The sequence below is a fragment of the Rhea pennata genome, chromosome 16 (assembly GCF_028389875.1).
Source record: "Rhea pennata isolate bPtePen1 chromosome 16, bPtePen1.pri, whole genome shotgun sequence".
NCBI lineage: Eukaryota > Metazoa > Chordata > Aves > Rheiformes > Rheidae > Rhea > Rhea pennata.
The window spans coordinates 17,087,391-17,109,971 of NC_084678.1; the positions used below are offsets into that span (position 1 = coordinate 17,087,391).

The 22,581-nt window shown below is 52.0% G+C and overlaps 1 protein-coding gene across 4 annotated transcripts; it reads left to right on the plus strand.

Moving 5' to 3' along the window:
* Nucleotides 1–644: 644 nt before the first annotated feature.
* Nucleotides 645–21,893, plus strand: GMEB2 (glucocorticoid modulatory element binding protein 2). Of its 4 annotated transcripts, XM_062589481.1 has the most exons (11): nucleotides 645–727; nucleotides 2,761–2,834; nucleotides 4,370–4,563; nucleotides 9,904–10,001; nucleotides 11,097–11,227; nucleotides 12,911–13,014; nucleotides 15,938–16,095; nucleotides 17,794–17,865; nucleotides 18,686–18,823; nucleotides 19,547–19,669; nucleotides 19,891–21,893. In XM_062589481.1, the coding sequence occupies exons 3-11, from the start codon at nucleotides 4,433–4,435 to the stop codon at nucleotides 20,526–20,528; spliced, it is 1,593 nt and encodes a 530-aa protein (XP_062445465.1). In that variant the 5' UTR covers nucleotides 645–727; nucleotides 2,761–2,834; nucleotides 4,370–4,432; the 3' UTR covers nucleotides 20,529–21,893. The 4 variants fall into 4 exon arrangements, with proteins under 4 accessions (XP_062445465.1, XP_062445464.1, XP_062445466.1 ...); XM_062589480.1 differs by lacking the exon at nucleotides 2,761–2,834 and having other exon boundaries at nucleotides 652–727; XM_062589482.1 differs by lacking the exon at nucleotides 2,761–2,834 and having other exon boundaries at nucleotides 652–727; nucleotides 11,100–11,227.
* The last annotated feature ends 688 nt before the right edge of the window (nucleotides 21,894–22,581 follow it).

Below are 22,581 nucleotides of genomic sequence, written 5' to 3' on the forward strand. Positions count from 1 at the left end.
GGGGGGGACACACACAGCCCGAGGCGCATGTCCTGCGTCCCCGCCCCCCCCGCCCCTAGTGCATGCAAGGCCACAAGACCCGTACAGCCCAAGGTGCACAGGCTGCACTCGGTGCAAGCAGAGCCATGGGGACACACACACAACCTAGGGCGCATGGACCCCCCTAACGCGTGCAGGGCCACGGGGACACGCGCACAGCCGGGGGTGCACGGACCCCCCTAACGCGTGCAGAGCCGCGGGGACACACGCACAGCCTGGGGGGGGTGCATGGACCCCGCTAACGCGTGCAGGGCCGCGGGGACCCCCGCACAGCCGGGGGTGCACGGACCCCCCCCCCCCCGGTGCATACAAGACCGCAGCGACCCGCGCGGCAGCAGCGACCCGGCGCGCGGGAACCCGCGGCGAGGCGCGCACCGCCCCACCCCCGCCCGCCGAGCCCGCGCATGCGCGCTGCGCCGGCCCGGCACCTATTTCACAGCCGGCTGGAAGCAGGGCACCCCCTCCGCACACAAACACACCGCCGCGAAATAAGTCGCAGGAGCGGCGGCCCAGCGCGCGCCTGCGCGGGCGCCAGGACCGCGCGCGGCGGAGCCCCGCGCCCCCCCCTCCCCCCCCCCCCCGCGCTCTCCCTCCCTCCCTCCCGCCCCTCACCCACCCGCCCGCCGCCCAACGAGGAGCCGAGCGCCGGGAGCCGGAGCCTGCGCGGGGCCGCGGGGCCCGGCCGGAGGTAAGAGCCGGGCCCGGCGCCGCCGCGGGGCCTCCGCACGCGCCGTCCGTCCGTCCGTCCGGCGGGTCCCTGCGGAGCGTCAGGACGTTACGGCAGCGGCAGGGAGACGGCGGCAGCGCCCGGCCGCCCGCCCGCCCCGCTCCCCCCCCCCCCCCCCCCCTCCTCCTCCTCCTCCTCCCCCTCCCTCGCGCCCGGCGCTGCCAGCGTGAGCGCGCCCACGCGCCCCCCCTCCCCCCCCCCCCCCCGCGGCCTCGCGCCCGGCGCCGCCGGCGGGAGCGCGCGCGCCGCCCCGCTGCGGGGGGGGGGACACGGGGACGGGGACGGGGGGGGCCGCGCTGCGCCGCCCGCTGCCCGCGGCGGGCCCGAGCGGCCCCCCCCGGACACCCCCAGCCTCCAGCCGCTCCCCCCCCCCCCCCGCCCCCGGTGCAGCTTCCCGGGCACCCTGCCGCCCCCCCCCCCCCCGGCCGCTCCCCCTCCCCCCCGGTGCAACTCCCGCGGGCACCCCGAGCACCCCACGCACACACGGTGCAACCCCCCCGAGACCCCTGCACTCTCAGCGCCCCCCTTTCTCTTCCCCCCCCCCCCACGCTGCATCTCCCCGTGCAGCTCCACCGGGCACCCTGAGCCCCCTCCCCCCCACCTCCCCGGTGCAACTCCTCTAAGCCCCCCCTCCCCCCAGTGCAGCTCCCCAGAGCACCCTGCACCCTAAGCACACCCCCCCCCCCCCGGAGTACTCCCCCCAGGGTGCCCCCCCCCCCACAGTACAACCCACACCCCGAGCACCCTGCACTCAGAGCTTCCCCCCACCCCATGCAATTCCCCTGGGTGCCCTGCACCCTGAGCACCCCCTGACCACCCCCCCCCCGCCATAGCGCAACTCCTCTGAGCACTGCTTCACTCCCTCCCCTCCCCCCATCCCCTGCGGTACAGCTTCCCCCAGGCACCCGCACCCCGGGACACCCCCCCACCCCCCCCCCCCACGCAAACGACGCAGCTCCCCTGGGAGCGCCTCCTCCGTGCAGCTCCTGGGGGCACCTCTGCCGTGGTGCACCCCCCCGCCCAGCTCCTTGCTGCTCTGTGCGCCTTCCCTGCAGCTCCCACGCACCCCTTTGCACCCAACTCTCCCATGCCCCAGTGCGGCCCCCCCCGCCCTATGCAAGTCTTCCATGCACCCCTCCCTGTACGCTCCCCTGGGTGCTCCCTTCCCCTCCCCCATGCCCTGGTGTGCCTGCCAGCACCCTGTGCAAATCTTCCGTGCACCCCTGGGTGCTCCCTCCCCCTCCCATGCAGCTCCCCCATGCCCTGGTGCACCCCCCCCACCCCGTGCATTCCTCTGTGTACCTCTGCAGTGCAGCCGTGCCTCCCCCCCACGCAGCTCTGCATCCCCCTGTGCTCCCCGCTGTGCACCCCATGCATCACCCCTCTGTGCGTCGCTCCTCTCCAGGGCTCCCCCCAGCAGTGCCCCCCCCCCCACTGTGGGGACATGACTGTGTGCCCTCAGCTCACTCCCCCCCCCCCAAATACCTTTCCCACCTGTTGGAGTGGTGTATACATGGTTTGAGGCATTTTTATTTCTTTTTTACTTAGTTCCTTTCTTTTTTTTATGCTAAGGCCTTGCACGCACATCCCTGATTTTTCCCGCAGACCCTGGTGCCTGCTGCTCGGGGGGTGCCACGTGCCCTGCCCGCGCCGGGCTCGGTGCAGCCGGGGGGGGGGGCCCGGGGTCCAGGTGGATGTAGACGCACGCGCCCCCCCCTTGCAGCCGGGAGGGCCTCCGGCGTGCCCTGCCTCCCGCGCCGAGGTCTCGCCCTCTCCCGCTGCTTGCTTTTGCTCTTCTGCCCCGTTCGGCCCCGAACCGCGCGGATGGCTGAAGTCTGCCCTAAGGTTTCTGCGCCGCGCCGGCCCGCGCAGCCTTGGCCTGTGCGATTTTCCGGAGCCGTCCCCAAAGCCCAGCGGGAGCGAGCGGCTGCGGGAGCGCTTTTGGAAGCACCTTGGCTAAGAGCGTTCCCAACCTGCGATCTGCTCTCTTGCAGGAAGAAAAACGCGGAGGCTTTTCCAGCCGCCGTCGGAAGCGGTGCCCTGGGCCGTGGCTGTGCCGCGGCACGAGGTCTGGAAAAGCGAGCAGCAAACAAAAAAAGCGAGCGGCCCTTTGCTCCTCCTGCTCCGGCTGGCCGTGCCGGCTTCTTAACTTGCTGCTGCTAAAACTAAAGTGCTTTCGCTGTTGGCCTTTGGTTGGGTTTTCCGCCTCGGAGAGGCCCGTCTGCCGTTGCCCCGGTCCCGTTGCAAAGTCTCTCCCGCGCTCCGGGTCGGCGTGGTTGAGGCTTCGGCTGGGGAGGAGCCGGCGAGAGCCGCGCCGTGGCTCTGCTGCGGTCCGGGCCGCGTCCCAGCGGTGTTTCTGGTCCCGGGCCGCGTCCCAGCGGTGTTTCTGGCCCCGCTCAAGCCGCGCTGAACACAAAGCTCAGAGTGAAGAGCGAGTGCTTGCGCTGCAGCCTTTGTCTTGCGTTCGGGGGTTCGAACGGCGGCGCGGGCGGCGTAGCCGTGAGAGGCGTGTGCGGGACTTCTGCCGTCACTTAGCAGTGCAATTTCTGTTGCACGAGGTGCAGCATCCAGGGGGATGCGGTAAGAGGTTGGTCACTAAAATTAGCTTCCAGATAGGCTGAGAATTAACGTGTTTTTGTTTCTCGGTTGCTTTCAGAGTAGAACCGAACTCTGGAAACCAGCTGCTGCGGGTAGTTGGAGGTTCACTTCTGCAGCATCCAGCCAGGGCTGGGCTGCGCGGGACGTGACGGCAGCGACGGCCCCTGCCGCCGGCCGGGGGCATCTCGCGGGGCTTCCCGGGGGGCTCATGCATTTAGCGAGGCAGCGATGTCCTGCGGTTCCCTTCCCTGCAGCCAGTGCTGAGCCAGGAATGGCGAAGGAGAACTACAGGAGGCGGATGGTGTTACCCCGAAAAGACAGCGGGTCCTCAGAGACAAACCAATGCTGAAGTCGGGTTTAAGCCATGGCTTAAAGCTATTGCTGATTTATTAGAAACACTGACTTCAAAATGTTTTTCAGATGTCACTTCGTTTCCGCCAGGCGTGACGTGGTGGTGGTGGTGTCGGTTGGTTGCAAGTTTGGGGGGTGGGAGGAATTCTCTGCTGCTTCTCAAGACCACCTGCCTTGCAGGAGCTGCAGTGTGGAAAGGACAGCGAGCTCTTCCAGCAGCATAAAATCTTTCTTAAACAGATAATTTGAAATGCATTTAGGAACACACCTTCAGTCTGTGTGTCTTCATATAATTTTAAAACCTTAGGTGAATGTGTTTGTTTTTTGTAGAACTGCTTCGTATTTGCGTGCACTCTATCTCGTGTGCTGCGCTCCGGGCTGCTTGTGCCCCAGTCCATCCCCCAGGCTCCTTCCCCCTTCCCGTGTTGGTTATCCTTGTTCAGACTGCAAAGTGCGATTTGGTTTATGGACCTTCCTTCCCCAGCTGGAGGTGGAGCGGGTCGGGGATTTACTGATCTCTTCTTTAGGATCGTGGATTTGCCTGCAGCCCCTGCACCCCATGCTCCTGTTCCCCTCGTTCTTCTCTTCGTAGCCCTTGTTAACCGGGAGGTGGTCTTCTCACAGCCTGCTTCCCTGTCTCTTCCCGCTCCGCAGGAGGGCCGTTCCCAGCGGGGTCGCCTGGCTTGGCTCGTCGTCGCTGTCCCCCCGTCCTTCCCGATGGCAGCGCCTGATGTGAGCGTTCACATGGAGGAGGTGGTCGTAGTGACGACGCCCGACAACGCGGTTGATGGCAGTGGTGTGGAAGAGGTGAAAACTGTGCTTGTGACCACAAACCTCTCTCAGCATGGGTAAGACATGGTTTCACCTCACATGTTAGAAGTAACTAGCGGTAACATAGTGGTTACGTGCTGGAAAGCCTTGTATTGCAGGACAGGAAACCCGGGGTGGGAGCGAGTGTCTCTGACTTCACCTGTGCAGCTTGTGCACGGCGGAGCCACGTAAGCTGGCCCGGGGTTTTGCATGTGTGAAGATATTTCCAAAGCATCCTGCTGCCCTTCAGGCTGCTTGGCCAGAATCCCCTCCAACGGGGATCGCGTAGTTCGTTATCTGCATCGCTTGTGCCAGTAGCGCTTTGGGGATATCCGTGCAATCTCCGATTTCAAGATACGTTCTCACTGACGCCGTTGGGAGAGTGTGCGCTGAGTGTCTGCGCAAGTTCGGTGAGGTTACGCTGCAGTACGTTGCTGTCGAGCAACGCTGGTGACAACGTGAGCACTGAACCGGCTCCACTCTTGCTCTTCTAAAGCTGTGTTCTCACAGATGTTTTTAAACTCTCCTCCTGTTACCAGAAATAAAAAGCAATGCAAGAAAAAGTTTTAGACAGATGGGTGAAAGTGTCTTTTAAGGGGCAGGGGGAATTTTTGAATGGAAATAGATGTTAGAATGGAGATGAGCATCAGTGACCATTCCCCCCCACATTTGTAGCTGACTCCCTGAGCTGTGCATCTCAGGGGTGAATCCGCATCTGCAGCGTATTGGCTGCAATATAGCAGAGCTGCTTTTCCCGAGGAGTGGCTTGAGGGTCAAGGTTTATAGCAAAGCTCTGAAAGAAAACTCTGCTGTCACTGTAGGCAACACAAGTGGGATCACTACTGGCAATATATAAATAGCAGATGCGTCCTTGAAACCACAAAATATCGAGCGGAATGTCACTTCTCAAAAAACAAAGTGAATTTGTGTGATTTTCACATTTTTTTTCTCGCCTTTTCTTTAATGGTGTGTTAGATTTGAAACTATTTGTTTCAGCTTACTCTGTTCAAGCTTTTCTAGATTTTCACAACATAAGCAGTGCTTGTTTTGTACCTGGAAACCCCATGTAGTAACAGGCTATTTGCTTTACTCCTCTTCAGAGCGTCACTGGATTGTATCCAGAGCCCAGATATATTTTTAGCTTAGATTTTTTTCAGCAGGCAGAAAATCCAAGTTCACAACTGCAGCTGGCTCCAGGCAGGTTTGTCCGATTCAGAAGTTCCTGTGTTTGCAATAAGTGAGTAGCAAGTGGCTGTTTATTGTTCTTCACGAAACACATTTGTCTCGTTTCCTCCATTATGTCCTACTATTTCTGTGTCGCGGATTCCCTGTGGCTCTGGGGAAGAGCATCAGATTACAGCTTTTATATTATAAAATAGACGCTATTCTCATCGTTCTGCTGTGGCTAGCATAAAACTCGTTAGAAGGCTCAGGTCCCGTTAGGAAGCAGGCCGGGGCAGGCGAGAGGCACGCTGCTTCGTCGCCTGCTCCCCGCGTCGCCCCGCTCGGTCGGGATTGCGCACGCTCCGCTGCGTCGCCGAGCAGGTGATGGTGAAAAAGGGGCTCCTGCAAGGACGCCGAAGGATACCACGTGCGGGAACTGCCCCCTTTCCTCCTCGGCTGCTCGAGTCTCTGAATTATTTCGGAGAGCCTTTTTCATTCCCAAATTAGTGGATGACAGAGGGGAGGAGGGCGTCCACTCTTCTTGCTTTTGGGCTATTTTTGCCTGCAGTAACCTCCTTAGCTTTCCTAGCAGCAAAGCAGCCAGACATGAAATATGGTTGTGGCTTGTTCTGGATGCAGAGTGGTTTCTGTTTCTGATATGGCCAGGTGCAGGTCCACTTGGAGCAGCGTTACGTTCGCTGACAGTATGGATTGTGGCAGAGACTGTCTCAATTGGTTTGGTTTCATTTCATTCTTTTGTCCCTCCTATTTTTCTTTGGAAACCTTTGTTCATCTTCCCAGTGTGTCTCTGGATAGCCAGAAGCAGGATAGCGCGCTAGAGTGGAGAGAGACGACGATTTTTATTTAGCTGTATCTGCGAGTGGAGTATATCTTTGCAGGTGTTAAGAGATTCCTGGAGGGCTTTTTGAAAAATCTTGATCTTGGCAAACGGCTGGATGGCCTCTTCCAGGCATGGAATACGCCGCGATCTGAGACCATGGGCACCTCTGTGCCCATGTTCTGGGATCGTGGCGGGTAGATTTGAAGGATTTGGATTTTGGGCTCGTAGTGCAGCAGGATTCTTGCTAGTTTTGCTATGTCTTGTTGAACTGTTCTTGCCAAGCAGGTTCGTAGTGTTGATTGTAGATGGTAGAACGAGCCACCCACCGTCTCGTTTTGAGATTTGGATGACTGCCTTAGCAGGGTCTCCCATTCCTCCTTGGGGGAGTCTGTAGCCTGTTTTGGTTACTTCCTCCTCCTGTTTTTTGCTTTCCAGACCCTGTTTCTGTAGGGAAAGCAGCTGAAAGCGTGGGCTCGGATTCCTGTGCTTTGTCTTGGCCACTGCTTGTATGGGAAGTAGGGTTTGACTCTTACTTTGAGGCACTTAAAAAACCGAGAGCCTAGAGAAATAGTCCAACTTAAAATGACAAAGCTTCGTGTTGATGCATTTTTCTAGAGTTCTTTTGGATGTATTTTTGCCATTAAAAAAAAATGCAACCAATGTTTAAGGGCTTAATTAGTTCACATATTTTTGAATTGACTGAAAAAAAAAGCAGAAGTAGATAGAAAAATAGTAATTGTCAGCAAGAAGCTTCTCTTTCAGATGTGACTGGAAAAGGTCCATACACCTATGCCCCAGTCAGTTGGCCAGTATTTTTAATTAGCTTTCCTGGTGCAGATTTTTGGAGACCTCTCAGGTGAGGCAAGAGCAGTAGAGAAAGAAGAAGCAAGCCCACTGCTTTACTGATACTTAAGTTTTTTCTTTCTCCCATCTGGTTTACGGATTCTCCTGGGGAGAAACTTGAGAATGATGCTGCCCGCTGAAACGTGAGCACTGCTGCCTCCCACAGCTTTGTCATGACAACTGGCTAAGGCACATACTTATTTGATGGGATGAACCGCTATGGCTTGGAAGATGTTCGAATACCCTCCTGTTCCTTTCTGCATCTGCCTTTCCTTCAGTCTGTTTCTCTGGAGCAGGATGGGGGAAAGCAGTGAGGAAAAACTGGCTGATTTTTTTTTCCCTCTTCCCCGAGGTGTGGCAGAGACACACTTCCCTATCTAGCTACTTGAATTTTTCTTGGAGGCTGTTGAAGTTCATTTGCTTTTCTCCTGAGGAAGGAGTTTAAGTTGTGGGCAGGGTTAATGTTCCCAACTCAATAATGCTTCTCAGTCATTCTGAGAGCGACACGAATGAGGCGAATCGAAGTCCTGGAGGAAGCTCCCTGCAACGCGCTCCTGCTGCAGATGCTGACTTTCTGCCGGGGTGTTTTATTCTGGAGAAATCAGTGGAGGTTTCCTGTCTAACGGCAGGTGGAGAAGATCAGAACTGGGACCTTGTGGTGCTGGGGTTTGCACGCTGGAGGTGGCAGCTGCCTCCCTTGCAGCCCTGAAGTCCTGCCGCCGTGGGGTGCCCGGCTTTTCTCCGAGGCTTTCTGGAGAAATGCAAGAACCGAGTAGCAAATTGGTGAAGAAACACTAGGTTAAAATTTTTCAGTTTCTCTTGTGTTAAACCGCTGCTTTTTGAATATGAACCCGTGTTCGAACGTGTTGGCTCAGAGTCTGCCCTTCAGAGCCAGCTCGCGCTGGCTGGCCTCCCTTCCCGGGGCCGTGCTTCCCGGGGCCGCGCTGCTGGTCGGTGCAGTCGCAGGGCCCGCGTGACGGCGTGCAGTGCCTTTCTTGCAAACCTAGGCCTCTCGTCAGGCCCCCTGCGCTCCCGCTTCGCTGAAGCGTGGTCTCGAGTTGCTCCCCCCGCGACCGAGGTGCCTCCCCCGCGACATCCCCGAGCCCCCCGTGCGAGCGCGCTGCCCGCCCTGCAGCTTGGAGGGGGAGGGATGCTTTGAAGCTGCAGTTCCACCCCGAAGCTGTGTGTTACGAGGCTGGGAATGCGTTGTGAGCGTTAAAACGAGGATGGGAAAAACCAGTCGCTCCTGAATTTGATTGTCCTTGTAGCATTGCCTGTGGGAAATGCAGCCACCAGTGAATCTCTGGGCCCGTTGCTTCAGCTCATCCATGGTACTAAAACAAGGCTGGCTTCAGATTTACGTTCTTCACCTGGTCTTCCTTAGGAAGCGGTTCATGCAATTTGAAGCTGCTGAATTACCAGAAAAGTTAACTCACTGTTTTTCTTCCCTTCTGCAGGACCTCAAAGAGGTAGAGTAAATTTGCTGCAGTAATTAGACTGGTCCTCTTTGATAACAAAAATAAATATACATCTTTAAACCCGTTAGGAATGGACATGCAGTCTTTATGGCTGGGACTCGACAGATACAATCTGTGGAGAAGCCAGCATGAGCTTTTCTTGCATGGGAATCTCCTAGAAGATGGTGAGGCGTGTGACCCAGATCAGAAGAGCTAAATGTGTTTTACATTTGCGTGTGTACTTAAGCCATTTGCAGAAGGGCTTGGATTTGGCATTTTGTCCGTACTCTGCGGGGGAAGTGGGAACAGCCAAGCAGTAAGGCCACGGATGCTGGTTTTTTTCTCTTTCCACCAGCAAGCATCAAGAGATGTCTGGTGTAAGGAAGATGAATGCATTCTTCACTGCTGTTGGCAGAGAACTAAATTGTGGTTATTATATATGAAGTTATAAGAGGCTGAGTTTGGGCTTAAAGGTCTACAGCTCTTGTTCAGTTATGTCTGTTCTCAGATTTGCTGGGTTTTGTACTGTTTTGTAGTGTTTGTGTTGCTCTCTGGGGCTCTGCTCCCGGGAAACGCAGAGCCAACACGCTAATTCAGTAGTACAGCTACTTTGCTTTAGATCTAGCTAGTCCGTTGCCCCAGACAGTGGAAACATGTTTCACATGTGCTTTTCTGGGGAAACTTCAGGAGAAGTTGGCTGAAACTTCTAAATGAGGGTTTTAGAGAAGTTTCCGCTGTGCTGACAGCAGCCCTTCGAGCCGGTTTCCTAGGCGCGCGCAGGGCTGCGTGCGGGGGACGCGCTGGCTTGGGGCGAGCTTCGCAGGGCCGCCGTTGACCCTGACGGGAGGCAGAGACCACCTGGCTTTTGGCAGTGGTGGGCGCTCCCTTGGTGGTGGTGGGCTTTTTATCTTGTAAAGGAGAACAGAGCTGAACCTCTCAAAACTAGAGCCGACTCGTCGCTCTTGTGGGAAAATGCAGAAGAGACGACTTTTGAAGCAGGGCCTCCTGGAGAAGGCAGGAGCACGAGGGCACTTCCATGTTGCTTAATTTTGCATATTCAACTCTCTTACCAGGGGTGACATGAACGAAGACACCTTGGAGACGGAAAACGCAGCTGCTGCGGCTGCTGCCGCCTTTACAGCCTCGACGCATCTGAAGGAAGCTGTCTTAGGTAGGTTCAGAGGTTGCATTAGCCTCGTGGCTAACGGCGCCGCAAAGCTCCGCTCCGCGGGGGCCCGGCGGGCGCAAGCCGGGGGGGGGTCCAGCCGGCGGCCCGCCGAGCTGCGGGCCGGCTGAGGCGGTGGGCCGTGCTTTTGCGGCTCTCCTGCGGGCACCGGGGATGCTCTCAGGAAGGAGTTTCGGGAAGGAGCCCCGGGAGCTAATCCATCCTGCTGGGCCGGGAGCCGGCTGCCTTGCTTGCTGGAGTGCTGCCGCCCTCTCCTGGCGCTGGGGAGGCCGTGCCAGGCATCAGCCCTCTCCGGCTCCTGCCTGCTGCTTTCTGCAGGGACAGCCCTGCGATCCAGCCGCTTTCAGCAAACGCACGAGCTTTCGTTACAAGCAGAAGGGAATTTAATGAGTAACAATTGTAACTGGCCCGGGGCTGGAGGCGCTGGTGAGATTAGAGCCATCTGATCTGGACCATCTCTCTGGATTTTAGTTAGGAAGTGTGGTGAGCACAATATTGGGGGAAAATGGACCCTTAAAACCTCCCTGGACCTCAGCTCAACAGTGAGCGTTTTGTAGTGTGGAGCATGTCCAAGGCTCCACCAGCAGCAAGGGGGACAGGCTGGCTGGAGATCGGTTGTCCTGCAGAGGCATGGTGGCTAGCCACGTGCAAGCACCCTGTCCGAGTAGGCTTAAAAGACCAAATTGCTTAAAAAGAAACAGTCACATTCACCCGTGTTTTTACAGTGTAACATCATCACTTTCATTTTGATAAAATGAATTGAGTTTTCAACCCTACCCACTGACTTCTCATGTTTTGTACATTCCTCTGGGCTTGGGTCTGTGCAGATTTGCTTGTGCGATTTTTTGCTAGGGAAATTTGGCTAGTTGGACACTATTAATAAAGGATGAGCCAGTTATGGCCACAGAACCCAACTGGTCCTGTCTGATTAAAAAAAAAAAAAAAAAAAAAAAAAAAAAAAAAAAAAAAAAAAACTTGAGCTTTTAAACTGTGCTCTACCACTCTGTATGCTCTGATGGTTAACCAGGAGCTGCGACTCATGTTTCTTTTTGATCTGTCCCTGCTTCTCTTCCTTGTGAGAAGTGAAGATGGCTGAAGATGAAGACAGTTTGGAGGCAGAGATTGTTTACCCTATAACCTGCGGAGACAGCAAAGCCAACCTGATATGGCGAAAGTTTGTGTGCCCTGGGATCAATGTGAAGTGTGTGCAGGTGAGAGTAAAAGACTTGTCCGTGTGTGCAAGGAGGAGGTGGGTTCTCGGCTGGGGAGGAGAATCGAGCAGGGCCAGGCCATCTAGTGCCAGCACTGGATTTGCCTAGACTGTTCTGTTGATTTGGTAAACACCTGATAAACTTTTCTTGCATCAGAACCACCTCTTCGTGGGAGAGGAGGATGCTCTTGGTCCATGCTCCTTGTATTGCTGAGAGAACAAATCAGGGACAAAATAGAGCACTCCTGAATAGCAGAGTGGTTTCCATTTAGCTGTATGTGGGAGCATGTTGAAAAGTTTGAGCACTTCCACTGTTTGTCCCATTTGAGAGAGACTGAGAATTTGGTGAAAAGTTTGTTGGTAGGATGGCTCATGATTAGAAACTGCATGGATTTGGGGAGGAGGGCAAAATTTTCATATCTAGGAACATACAGTTTGTGATACTGTAGTAAGGCATCAGTGGCATTTCGGCATTGATTAAAAAACACTGGTTAGGTACTGCTCCTTTGGGCTATATTGTGAAGGGCTTTTCTAAAGGATGGCCCTTGGGCTCTGTGGGAGAGAAGGCATTGCTGGTCTCGGCAGAAGTGGGTACTGGCATAGATCATTTGTTTCTGCTGTTGCCTAAAATCAGTTTTCTCTTTGCACTTTGGCCCATGCACTTGTTAGAGACATAGTTCGTGCCCTACAGTAGTTGTATGAGTGTTGCTTTGGTTCACGTGGTGTTGAAAAGAGGCCTAGACCTGGGACAATCTTTACAGAGGTTGACCATAAAGCAGCTCTTTAGCAGGCTGCCTGATTCAGCAGGTTGCTTTTTATTTAGCCCTTGACTTCAGATACAGGTGGGTGTGTTGGGTAATAAAAGAAAAGGGGGAATAGCTGGCTACTGATGCAGTACGTGTCAACTTTGTAGAACTGGTTTTCTGGGAAGTGGGTGTGCAGTGTTACAGAGGTCAGAGCTTTAATAAATATCGGTTGTGCTTGGTCTTTGACCTCCTGCAGAATTTGCTACTGAATAGTAACAACACTGCTCCCCTTTCCACTGGAATCATTCTGGCAAGGCTCTGTGGATTTGCGTGCTGGGTAGCATGCCGCTAGGAAGCCTAGATCCTAACAGGAGCACTCGCGCTCTGGCTGCTGGTCTGCTTGCTCGTTAGTGGCAGTGTACCAGAGCTGAAGTTCTCTGAAAACTGAAACTTTTCTCCAATGCCAAAGCTCACTGTACTGAGAGAGCTGTAAGGGGCAGGGAGCAGCACGCTGATGCTAATAGTGTGCACAAACCCCAAGAAGTGTTCTGCCTGGCTTTCCTGCTTGCTGCTGTGGGTTGGAGCAGGTTGGGCATCTAGCAAACTCCTGTATACTGCACGCATGCCAAACTTCTGGCTTTAATTAGCAAGTACTAATTAAATATAAAAGTAATATTTGACTTTTAGCTAGAGATGGCCGTAGCTCAGAGTTCAGTCAGCAATCTGAGGTGTGGAAGTGTTTGTCAGCATGTTTTTTTCTTTTATTTTAAGCAATTTATTGAACTCCCCTGTGCCTGTGAGGCAGTTCCCCTCTGCTGTTGGGCACCAGAAAATATCACTTGAGCAGCCAGCCCTGCCGTCTGGCGAAGCATTTTTGCAGAGCACGCTTTCATTTGTTGTGCTATGTCACACTGATGTTGCATTTCTCCCTTTTGCAGTTTAATGATCACCTAATTAGTCCCAAAGAGTTTGTCCACTTGGCGGGCAAGTCAACCCTAAAGGATTGGAAGCGGGCGATCCGGATGAATGGGATCATGCTCCGGTTAGTCTCTTTATTTGTATGTGCACAGCAACAGCTGGATTTCTTTTTTCTGGGGGGAAGTGGTAGGATGGGACAGCTTTGACTCATGCTGCTGAGAGAACGATTGCACCACTGACTATTTATTTTACTAACAGCCTGGCCCCAAATATTGTCCATCCAATGGCTCCGCTTATCCTTGTGTGTAGGGAATAATTTGGGACAACAAATGGTTCTGCAGTCTTTTTACAGCTTCAGCCATGCTGAGTTCATCTGTCATAATGTCATTGCAAGTTTTAATGGCAACTAGTGGTCAGGCTGTGTTGCATACAGGTTCTTAGTATGACCTACCAAATGAAAACAGTCTGGTCATAAAGTAACACACATTATATTACATCTGCTTTGTGCCACTTTTCTTTGTGAAAGGCTTATTTAAAGCTTATTTATACAAACATTTATCTTCTGGCCTTAACTACAGAATTCAGTTCCTGAATTTATGGTCATCTTTAACACCTGCATGGGACAGTGATTCAATTAAAATCTCTCTTCTCCTCTTGGCAGGACAGAAATACATCCCCCCTTTCCCTAGTGTTTGTCAATATTTTCATACTCTTTTTCTCTGGGTGGCTTTGTGTTTGCCTGTGTTCTCCTGTGTGTAGGAGTCTTCCTTATTCTTCCTAAGCAGCTTTTACTTCACGTAGATTTTACATAATAAGCTTATACTTTGCCAGGCGGGCCTTTCAAGGAAGAAACTTCCTAAAGAATATGTGAAGGCAAGCCCAGCAGCCCACTGGAAGCCAATCATAGGAAGCTAAGATTGTTTTTGGCCAGCAAAGACTTGGGGATGTTTGGAGACAACTTGTTTAGATTAGGAAGATCATATATGCTAGTCTTGCAGCCTCCTTTGCTTAAGTTGAGACACCTTATTTTAGTTTATAACGAGAACTGCATCCTATCTCTTTCTACATGACATGAAGCAAAAAGGGGAAGGAACCAACCTCCTGCTGCCTCAGTCCTAGGCTGAGGTTGCAGCTCACCTTCCTGCAGGAGGCTGTGGGCATGTGTGGGGACTAGGTGCTCAAGGGACCAGACCGAGATCTTCCGTTCTCCTTCCCTTCCTCTTGCCCTCAAAAAGCAAGTTTGTTGGATCCAGCGAGAGCACCTAGTTAAAATAAGACCCCCATGCAGAAGGATCAGAGCAGAGAGAGGTGGGAGCAGCTCTGAAACGAGCTTGCCCAAAGGCTGGGTGTTTCCTTCCTTTTAGAAGGAGGAGGAGATGGAAGAGCAGCAGGACAGTGCAGCTCTGCCTCTTCCATAGAGGCGCCCCACGGAAGTGTGGATGTGCTCAGCGGTATTTGTGTATCGCTTACACCGAGCTCGGGAAATGTCCTCAGAACTGATCCGCTGATCCCACAGAGCTCTGCAAAGAGGATTTTGACAATGTCACAGAGCAGGGTTGACGTGCTGCATTAGAAAATTGGATTCTAAACAGTAAATTCACATGAAGACTTCTATCAAGTAGAAGATCGGTTGAGAGAATGCAACTTGTCCTGACATTTCTAAAGGTATTTTAACTTTCCCAGGGATATATTCCTGTGAAACTAAATGTGCGCCTTGAGTCTCTCAGCCCAAGTTGAATGCTCCCGTGACAAAGAAAAGGTGGTTTTGAAATGTGCCAGTCCTGGTGGACTAAAGAAATTTGTTCTCAGTGTTTGTGCAGATTTGGAGAGGAATCTTTTTACAGTGCTGAAATCCTATCTTGAGCTTCTGCTTTTGTGGAGCTTTGTTGTGACATCTGTTACCTCTAATGCAGATGACAAATTCTCCCAGTGTGCACAGTTTTAACTTGTTATGCCTCAAGTCTTAAGAGTTCACCACTTCCTTTGACTTTGAAGCCTTGTTTGAATTGGGAAATGAGCTGCTTCCAAGTTCTGTTACTCTGTTTATTGCTTGCTGTAAATATTTGTTCACTATGTGTTTCCCTGGGCACCTGTTACAGATTGCTTTGTTTCAAGCTGTAAAAGGACATCAAATTCGCTTGGTTTTAATCTTCCTTCCTTTACTAATTAATCAGTATGTGTGGCAGTGAAGGAGAGAACAACATGGTATGCTTCATTGAAGTGTTTTTTAAAGAAACTTTTTTTAGTCTCTTCCTCTTTCCTCATTCTAACTGTTCAGTAAAATTTACTTCTAATGCAGTCAGTGTTCTGTTAAGTGTGCACCTTCTTCCTCCCATTTTTGTAGGGTCACGTTTTGCTTAACTAGTTAATAACCTCCCTGTGCACATCCTTGTCTGTGTTGGCAAAATCATTGGAAAGACCAGCCGTCAATTCATCACACCTCCGATTCATTTGTGGTCAAGGAAGCTCCTAATGCAGTTTGATCTGGCAGGAAAATACAGGATATGGTAGAAAAATGTTCAGAAATTCTAATCTGTTCTAGTTCTCTACCTCAGCTACAACATACGTTTGATGGGCTTTTTCCTTACCGTTGTGGCCTCCTAAAACACTTAACCACCACTGAAGTATTGCGCGTAGTGGTCAGATTTGTGCAAGTGGCCAGTACGGAGCAAACTGGAAGCGGGCACTGTTTTAATTAACTCTTGGTTAATGCTGTCTCTAAGATTAGGAAATAGGGAAACTTGGGTGAAATCTGTTGCCTGTCTGCGCTCTCATTCTTGCTGGCCTGTTAAGCAGAATTCTGGAGGGTTTTATTTAACTGATTCTCTTACAGGGGAACATTTCCTTCTGCTTTACCATTGCCTGCTAGGTAGGACTGTATGAAAGGAAGAGAAAAGCAGAAAGATAAAGTACAGCTTGTGCTTTTCATCTAGAATTTTGAAAAGTTCGAGTGCGAAGCTTTGCATCCAGACAGGAGCTGTTTTTCAGCAATCTGTCAGTACCCTGTTGATGCAAGTATGTTCTCATGCTTGCTCCCTGTGTTGCAGGAAGATCATGGACTCTGGAGAGCTGGATTTCTACCAGCATGCTAAAGTCTGTTCGAACACATGCCGAAGCACTAAAATTGACCTGACTGGAGCCAGGGTGTCTTTGACCAGCCAGACATCAACAGAGTATATTCCTCTCACTCCTGCTTCTGCAGATGGTATGTTCAGTGATTCCTAGCACCCTTACAGCAGGGGCTTTGAAGAGTTAAAGCATAAATAATGCTGCGTAATGAATGCCCCTTATTGTTGCCTCTGTTCTTTGGTTTTTGTGGGTTGTTTTTGTTCTCTGCTTTTCCTCCCTGCTCTGTTGCAGGATTTCCCATGTCAGAGCTAGGCAGAGTCACTATCAGAGCACATCTTGGCCGAGGTGTAATAATTCACCTAGGTGCTCTATGACATTGCATGACCTGAAGAGCTGCCCTTCTTGCATCCTGTCTTACCCAAAACTCTGTAGCTGAAGCAGAAGACTGCAAATCTGTAAGAAAACAGGAAAACAGTAGTCATTGCTTGATGAGGTCATCTTCTGTCCTAGCTGCTGGGCAGGTGCTGTCCTTCAGTGCTTATCGCGGGAGGTCAGAGATCAGCATGGTTTCTCTTGCTGCACAGCGTGCCAGGTTGGGAGTCCCTCTTACTGCACCTTTTTTTTTAAGCTGTAAACTGACTTCTTTCTGAATAATTTAAGCATTTTCATTTAAGGCTCCCTGGCTGAATTATTTATCATTTTTGTCTGATGAATACAACTTTTTTTTTTCATCTGCCCTCTTGTGTGTAGTTTATAAAAATGGATTTAAAAGGATATTGTGGCTATGTAGCTTTAGCCCTAAATTTGCCTTGTAATTACAGGTAGCTATTTTTGGGGAAAATTATCTAATTTCTACATACTTTTATATTTCCCAAATCCTTTTGTCATTGAGAATTAAGAAACATCCCCCCCGATTTCGCCTGGATCCTCAGCTCGTGATCGGCTCTGAAGAAGCCGAGCTGAACCCCTTAGCCGCCTCTGCGGGGAGCCCGTAGCAGCCGAGCCCGGTGTTTTGGTAGCGGTAACCGTGGAAGCCGGTGTCTGTTTTGGTGCCTGTTGCACCCTCGCTGGGCTCTGGAATCACAGCCCTGTTCTCAGCATTTCTATTAAATCAAATCATGGAAATTAACTCCCTAACGAGGAGACGCTTCCCACGCCCTTGGGTTCCGGCCGCGTTGAAGGAAGCGGAGTCCTGGCGGCTGCGGGGCGATCGGGTGCTCGCAGCGCTCCCCCGACGATCGCCGCAGCCTCCCCGGCCCCGATCTCCCTTCGCGCGGCTCGAATGGCCCGCGGCTCCCTCGTCCCTACGGCAGCAATTCCGCGGAGATTCGGCCGAGCTGCGGTGGCGGGGGGGAGCGGCGGGCAGAGCCGAGCAGGCTCCCGCTGCTCCGAGGCTTTTTGTCTTTGCAAACCCCGTGCGCGAGCCAGTTGGCGAAGGGCGAAAAGGGGTTTGCAACAGATCTGCTGTTCGGGGCTCAAAATCTGTTCGCCTTCCGCTCTAGGCGGTAGTGGTGTGCGGAGGGGGGACAGGAAGGACGCCGCCCGTCCCGGGCACGTGTCCTTTCGCAAGGACCGCAGAAGCGATCCGTGCGGAGGCGCGCGCCGGCGTGGGCAGAGCGCCGCCGCCTGCGCCGCGGTCTTGTGCGGCTCGACGCTTCGCCGGGGTGTCTCTTGGTTTGGCTTTGAGAGCAAAGTTCAAATAAAATGGGTCATATGCAATAAAAAGGGGATGCTGTGGAAATGCAAGGGAGTGTTTTCGTTAGAAACAGCCTGTGAAAAACGTAGTGAAAAATCAGGACTTTTTTTTTTCTTTTCTTCTTGCTATTGGCTGCAGTGAATGGATCCCCAGCTACAATCACCATAGAAACCTGTGAGGATGCCAGCGATTGGACCACTAGCATTGGAGGTATGTCTTGGGAATGCGCTAGAGACAACACATCCAGGGTAGATGAAATGCACGGAAAAATCAAACAGCAAGGACAGTGAATAGGAACTCTTGCTGGAGCTGCCTTAATTTGCAAGCCTGCTTGAGCTTCCTCTGGGATTATTTGTTTACCATTCCTCGGTGCATAGCATCAAATTATATCCTGCACGAATTCAGTCCGAGTGCACCATCATCTTGAGATAAAATTGTTTCTAAGCAGTAGAATGTCAAAGTATAGGCCAAATATTTGATGTGGCTCTAGGAAAAGTTAGAGTAGTTGTAAAACTTCTCTCTTGCTGCTCTTATGTAATCTGAGCTAAGGAAACAGATGTTTCTTAGATGGGGTTCCTGCTGCCTCATCTAGCTACATTGATGAGATCAGATTCCTAAAAGAAACTCTGCTTTGGGTGTCTCTTACTTGCCCCGGGTTTAATTTGCATCCTGAGCTGAATTGGGAACAGCCTTTTCTGCTGCATCAGTGAGCTCTTTGGCCAGGTTGGATGTGATATGGAGCATGCAAGAAGCATTAGGAGAAAACATGTTCTTTTAAAATGCCAAAAGTATTTGTTCTTTCAGTTGCAACTCCTTCAGGGTATGTGCTTTGGTTGGGTTTTGCCCTGTTGTTGTGCTACTTAGAGACTGAGTGAATCTCACCCCTGTGGACATGAGAAGCAGAATCCAAAGCAAGTCGCCATCCCCTCGGTGCACTGCTTGTGCAGCCCCTTGTCTTGAGAGAGAGCCGTTAAAATCCCCATTGCTTCTTCCTAGTATTTTAAGGGTCTTTTGCTTTCTCTTTCTCCAGATGATGCTTTTGCTTTTTGGCAAGGGTTGAAAGAAGCAGGGGTTCTGGAAGAAGTAATCCATGAATTCCACCAGGAGCTAATGGAGACCATAAAAGGCTTACAGGAGCGAGCACAAGATCCCCCACTGCAGCTCAGCGGTAAGGATCTGGTCCTGGGTGCTTGGACATGTTGGAAAGAATCATCTGAGGAGAGGGGTTTGTGAATTTTCTCCTTTAGCATGAATGGATATCTTTATAGGAATGTGGCTAATCATAACTAAACTGATTTTCTTAAAAATAGAAAATGAAATTAAAAGGAGATGCTTTTACTGGTTGACTTTTAATTTACCATTCTCATAAAATTTAAATTAGATGAGTATTTTCAGCTTTGTAGTGGTGTGGGAAGGGAAAGTGAGGCTGCCAGCTAGACAGCTTCTACTAAAAGCTGTTCTGGCCATGCTTTGGGTAGCCTCTCAGCAGTGCTTGGGGCTGCTCAGGTGGCCTAAATTCTGTATAATTCCCTGTGGCTGGTGTGTCCTGTTTGCTGGCTTTGGGTTTTTTGACAAACGCTTGGCAAAGGAGCTTAGGTGGGTTTAGGCTATCAGAATATGATGCAGCAGCCAGCTACTGTGTGAGGAGTTATTATTTTTTTAATCAATTCCTGTTAAGTAGGAAAGGACTGTTTATATGCTAATGACCTCTTGCACTTTCTCACGACTCTTCTGTTTTCTCCCCCGTTGTCCTCACACAGATTTTTGACTACCTTCGTTGAACATGTTCTTTTTTTTTTTTTTTTTTTTTTTTAATGGCTTTTTACCAGGGAAAGAAATGCTTTATATTGAGAATTTTGCTTTCCTCAAAGATCTGTGTCTTCTTTTTAAGATGCCGTTTTACTCAACAACATAGTCCAGAATTTCGGCATGCTAGATTTGGTCAAGAAGGTCCTGGCTAGCCACAAATGTCAGATGGATCGCTCGAGAGAACAGTATACGCGGGATTTGGCAGGTATACCCCAGAGAAAAGCCGGTGTTCTTGACCTTGTCATCACTGGCAGTGTGTCTTATCTCTAAGTAAGAAAGTGGGTTTTTTGTTGAAGCTGGCGCGTGCTGAACCAGCTGCAGAAGGACCAGCTTCTCATACTGGAGGTTCTGCAATGGCGGTGGTTCCTGGAAGCTTGTTTTTGCCCCAGACTGAGGTGCCCTCTGGTGATTCTTGTCTCTTTTCAGCTTTGGAGCAGCAGTGTGATGAGCACCGCAAGCGGGCAAAGGAGCTGAAGCACAAATCACAGCATCTCAATAACGTACTGATGACTCTAACTCCGGTCTCTGTCCCGACACCTTTAAAACGTCCCAGACTTACCAGGGCCACGTCTGGGCCAGCTGCCATAACCTCCCAAGTCCTGTCCCAGCCGGCACAGATCGCGGTGGCTCCAGGAATGCCCGTCTCTCAACTTGCCAATCTGCCCCTCAGCAAAGTGGTATCCGCGCTTCCAACGTCCGTGCTTGCGAAAAGCCCGTCGCAGCCCCCGGCGGTGAGCTCGCCTGCGTCGCCGCTCCTGGGAGGGTACACCGTGCTGGCCTCCGCGGGCTCCAGCTTCCCCGGAGCCGTGGAGATCCACCCGGACGCTTCCAACCTGACGGTGCTCAGCACGGCCGCCGTTCAGGACGGCAGCACTGTCGTGAAGGTCGTGAGCCCTTTCCAGCTGCTCACCCTCCCGGGACTCGGCACCGCCATCCAGAACGTGACGCAAGTGGCTCCCGGTGGGAGCACGATCGTGACCGTGCCGTCGGGCGCCGCGGCGGCGGACGAACGCGCCACCACCATCGAGGTGACCGCAGTGGCCGACGAGGCGGAGCAGAAGTGACGAGGGGACTTGCCTGGAGGGACGTTTTCTGTGACACTCTGGGTTGGAACTGCCTTTTCTCCGTCTGCGCTGAGGGAAGAGGGAGCAGTGTAAAGAGGGCACAGGTTAATGAGACTCAGAATGGCTGAAATTGGTAATAAGGAGATTCGAGTCAGAAGAGAGAAAGAGAGGGAGGAAAGACGCCAGAAGAAGGGAAAGGCAAAATGCTCTGCCCTGTTTGGAGAGGAAAAAAAGGCTTGTCGTAAAGCTTTCCTCCCATGCTCTCTGGGAATACTTATTCTGTTTCTAGCTTGTTAGCCCTGCCTTATCTCTAGACTTCTTAGCTGGGACAGTGTGTTAGAGAAGCAGACGGGAGCAGGGTCGCAGGGCAAGGAAGCAAAGGCAGTAGCAAAAGATTAAGAAAATACTAGACAAACCGCAGAGCAGGCGCAGCTCCGCGGTGGCCGCAGGGTCTGGCGCGAGCTGACGGCGCGCGGAGGACAAGTCGGGGGCTGCCCTCCCTGTCCTGGGAGAGGGCTGCACGGGTGGACGGGCTGGCGGAAGGGGTGGGCGCACGGGTCGTCCGTGGGACACGAGTGGGCGTGGAGTTACGGCGGGGAAGACCCTCCGTGCGGCAGCTGCGGGTCCTGTTACGTTGGATCTGGAGGGCTTAGACACCTCGTCCGTGCTCAGTAGATGAGGTTTCCTCCTGAGGATCACCATGTGCTTCCCAGGTCTGATCAGTGAAGGAGATGGGGGAGAACTGTTACAGGTTTTGGTTCCGTGAAGAGAATAGACAAATGCAAAGAGCCAGAAAAAGCTGTAACTTCTGAGGATTTAGGGTCTCTTTCTATTTTTCTCCAAGAACCCGTTCTTTGGGATTTTAAGCAAATTGTGTAGCCCTTCTGGTTGTGAAGATACTGCTATAAGGCAGAAACGTACTGTTGAATGTGCAGAAAGACTAATTAAACAAAGCACTCTGAGAAGTTTGCGCTTCTTAACGAGGTTTAACTCTAAAGCCTGCCTGTCCCGGCAGCAGGCTGGCCCTCGGTCGCGCGCGGCTTGCTGAGTGCCTCTTCCTCGCGTAGCTGGGCGCTGCCATTCTCTCCCCGCGTGGCTGCAAAGATGTTCTGTGGGCCGCAAGGTCTGAAACACCGACACAGAATATTCAGCTCAAATATTCTTTTGATGATTCAGCTTGCTGCGAGTCTCAACTGTTCCTGTTTTAAGGCACATGTACGCCGTATGTGTGTGAAGCGATGTTTACACTGTCTCCAGCTAAAAGGAGTTGGGTGCTTGAAGTGTGGGTTTTCTATAACTTGATCTGGCAGCAGCTGCAATGACAGGTCACTTTAATGAGCTAATAAATATTTTTTTTTGAAAGAGTGCTGCTGGTTTATTTTATTTCAGTGTGTGGTCGTGACAGCTAGGATTGCAATTCAGGACTACGTCAGAGCAGAAACACACTTTAAAGATATATTTGTGCGTACGTATATTCAGTGCTCGCTACCATCCACACATGCAGAGAAATGCTTCAAACCCTTCCATGACTGTGGGCATGTTGTGACTGTTCCAGACTGTATCCTGGGTGCGAGGAGATGCCCAGGGCGTTTCTCCTGCCGTGAGCACAGGCTATGAGAACATCAGGAGTGGCCACGACAAGTGGCTTGGCTTGTTTGCTGCTCTAGCCCTTAAAGTGCCTGGTTTGGGGTGCACTGAAGTCCTCCTTTCTGATCATTTGAAGGTTTTATGGGGACCATAGAGCTTTTTGGCTTAATCTGTTAGCTGCAATTGCATGTTGGTCTGGTAAAACTCTGGGGGAGTGAAATTTTACAAAAAAAAGCTTAGGAATTCTTAAAGAAAGACACGACCAGCTTTTAGTATTACTGGGAGAGGGCGGCTTTCCTGTTGGAGCGAGGAGGAGAAACCTCTTGTCAATAGTATGGACCTTTTCAGGCATGTGAGTTTGAGCAATTTCACTGCTGCATATGTGAGTGGGAGAAGTTTTGCCTAAAACTTGATGATATAAAAGGATTTCTTTCTTTGCAGATGATGCTTTTAATTTCAGGAACTG

What these genes read in the sequence shown, in the direction of transcription:
- GMEB2 (XM_062589481.1), top strand. Translation starts at nt 4,433, where the DNA reads ATGGCAGCGCCTGATGTGAGCGTTCACATGGAGGAGGTGGTCGTAGTG. An exon ending in ACAAACCTCTCTCAGCATGG is followed by an intron (nt 4,564 to 9,903) that starts GTAAGACATGGT and finishes CTCTCTTACCAG; the next exon opens with GGGTGACATGAACGAAGACA. An exon ending in ATGAATGGGATCATGCTCCG is followed by an intron (nt 13,015 to 15,937) that starts GTTAGTCTCTTT and finishes CCTGTGTTGCAG; the next exon opens with GAAGATCATGGACTCTGGAG.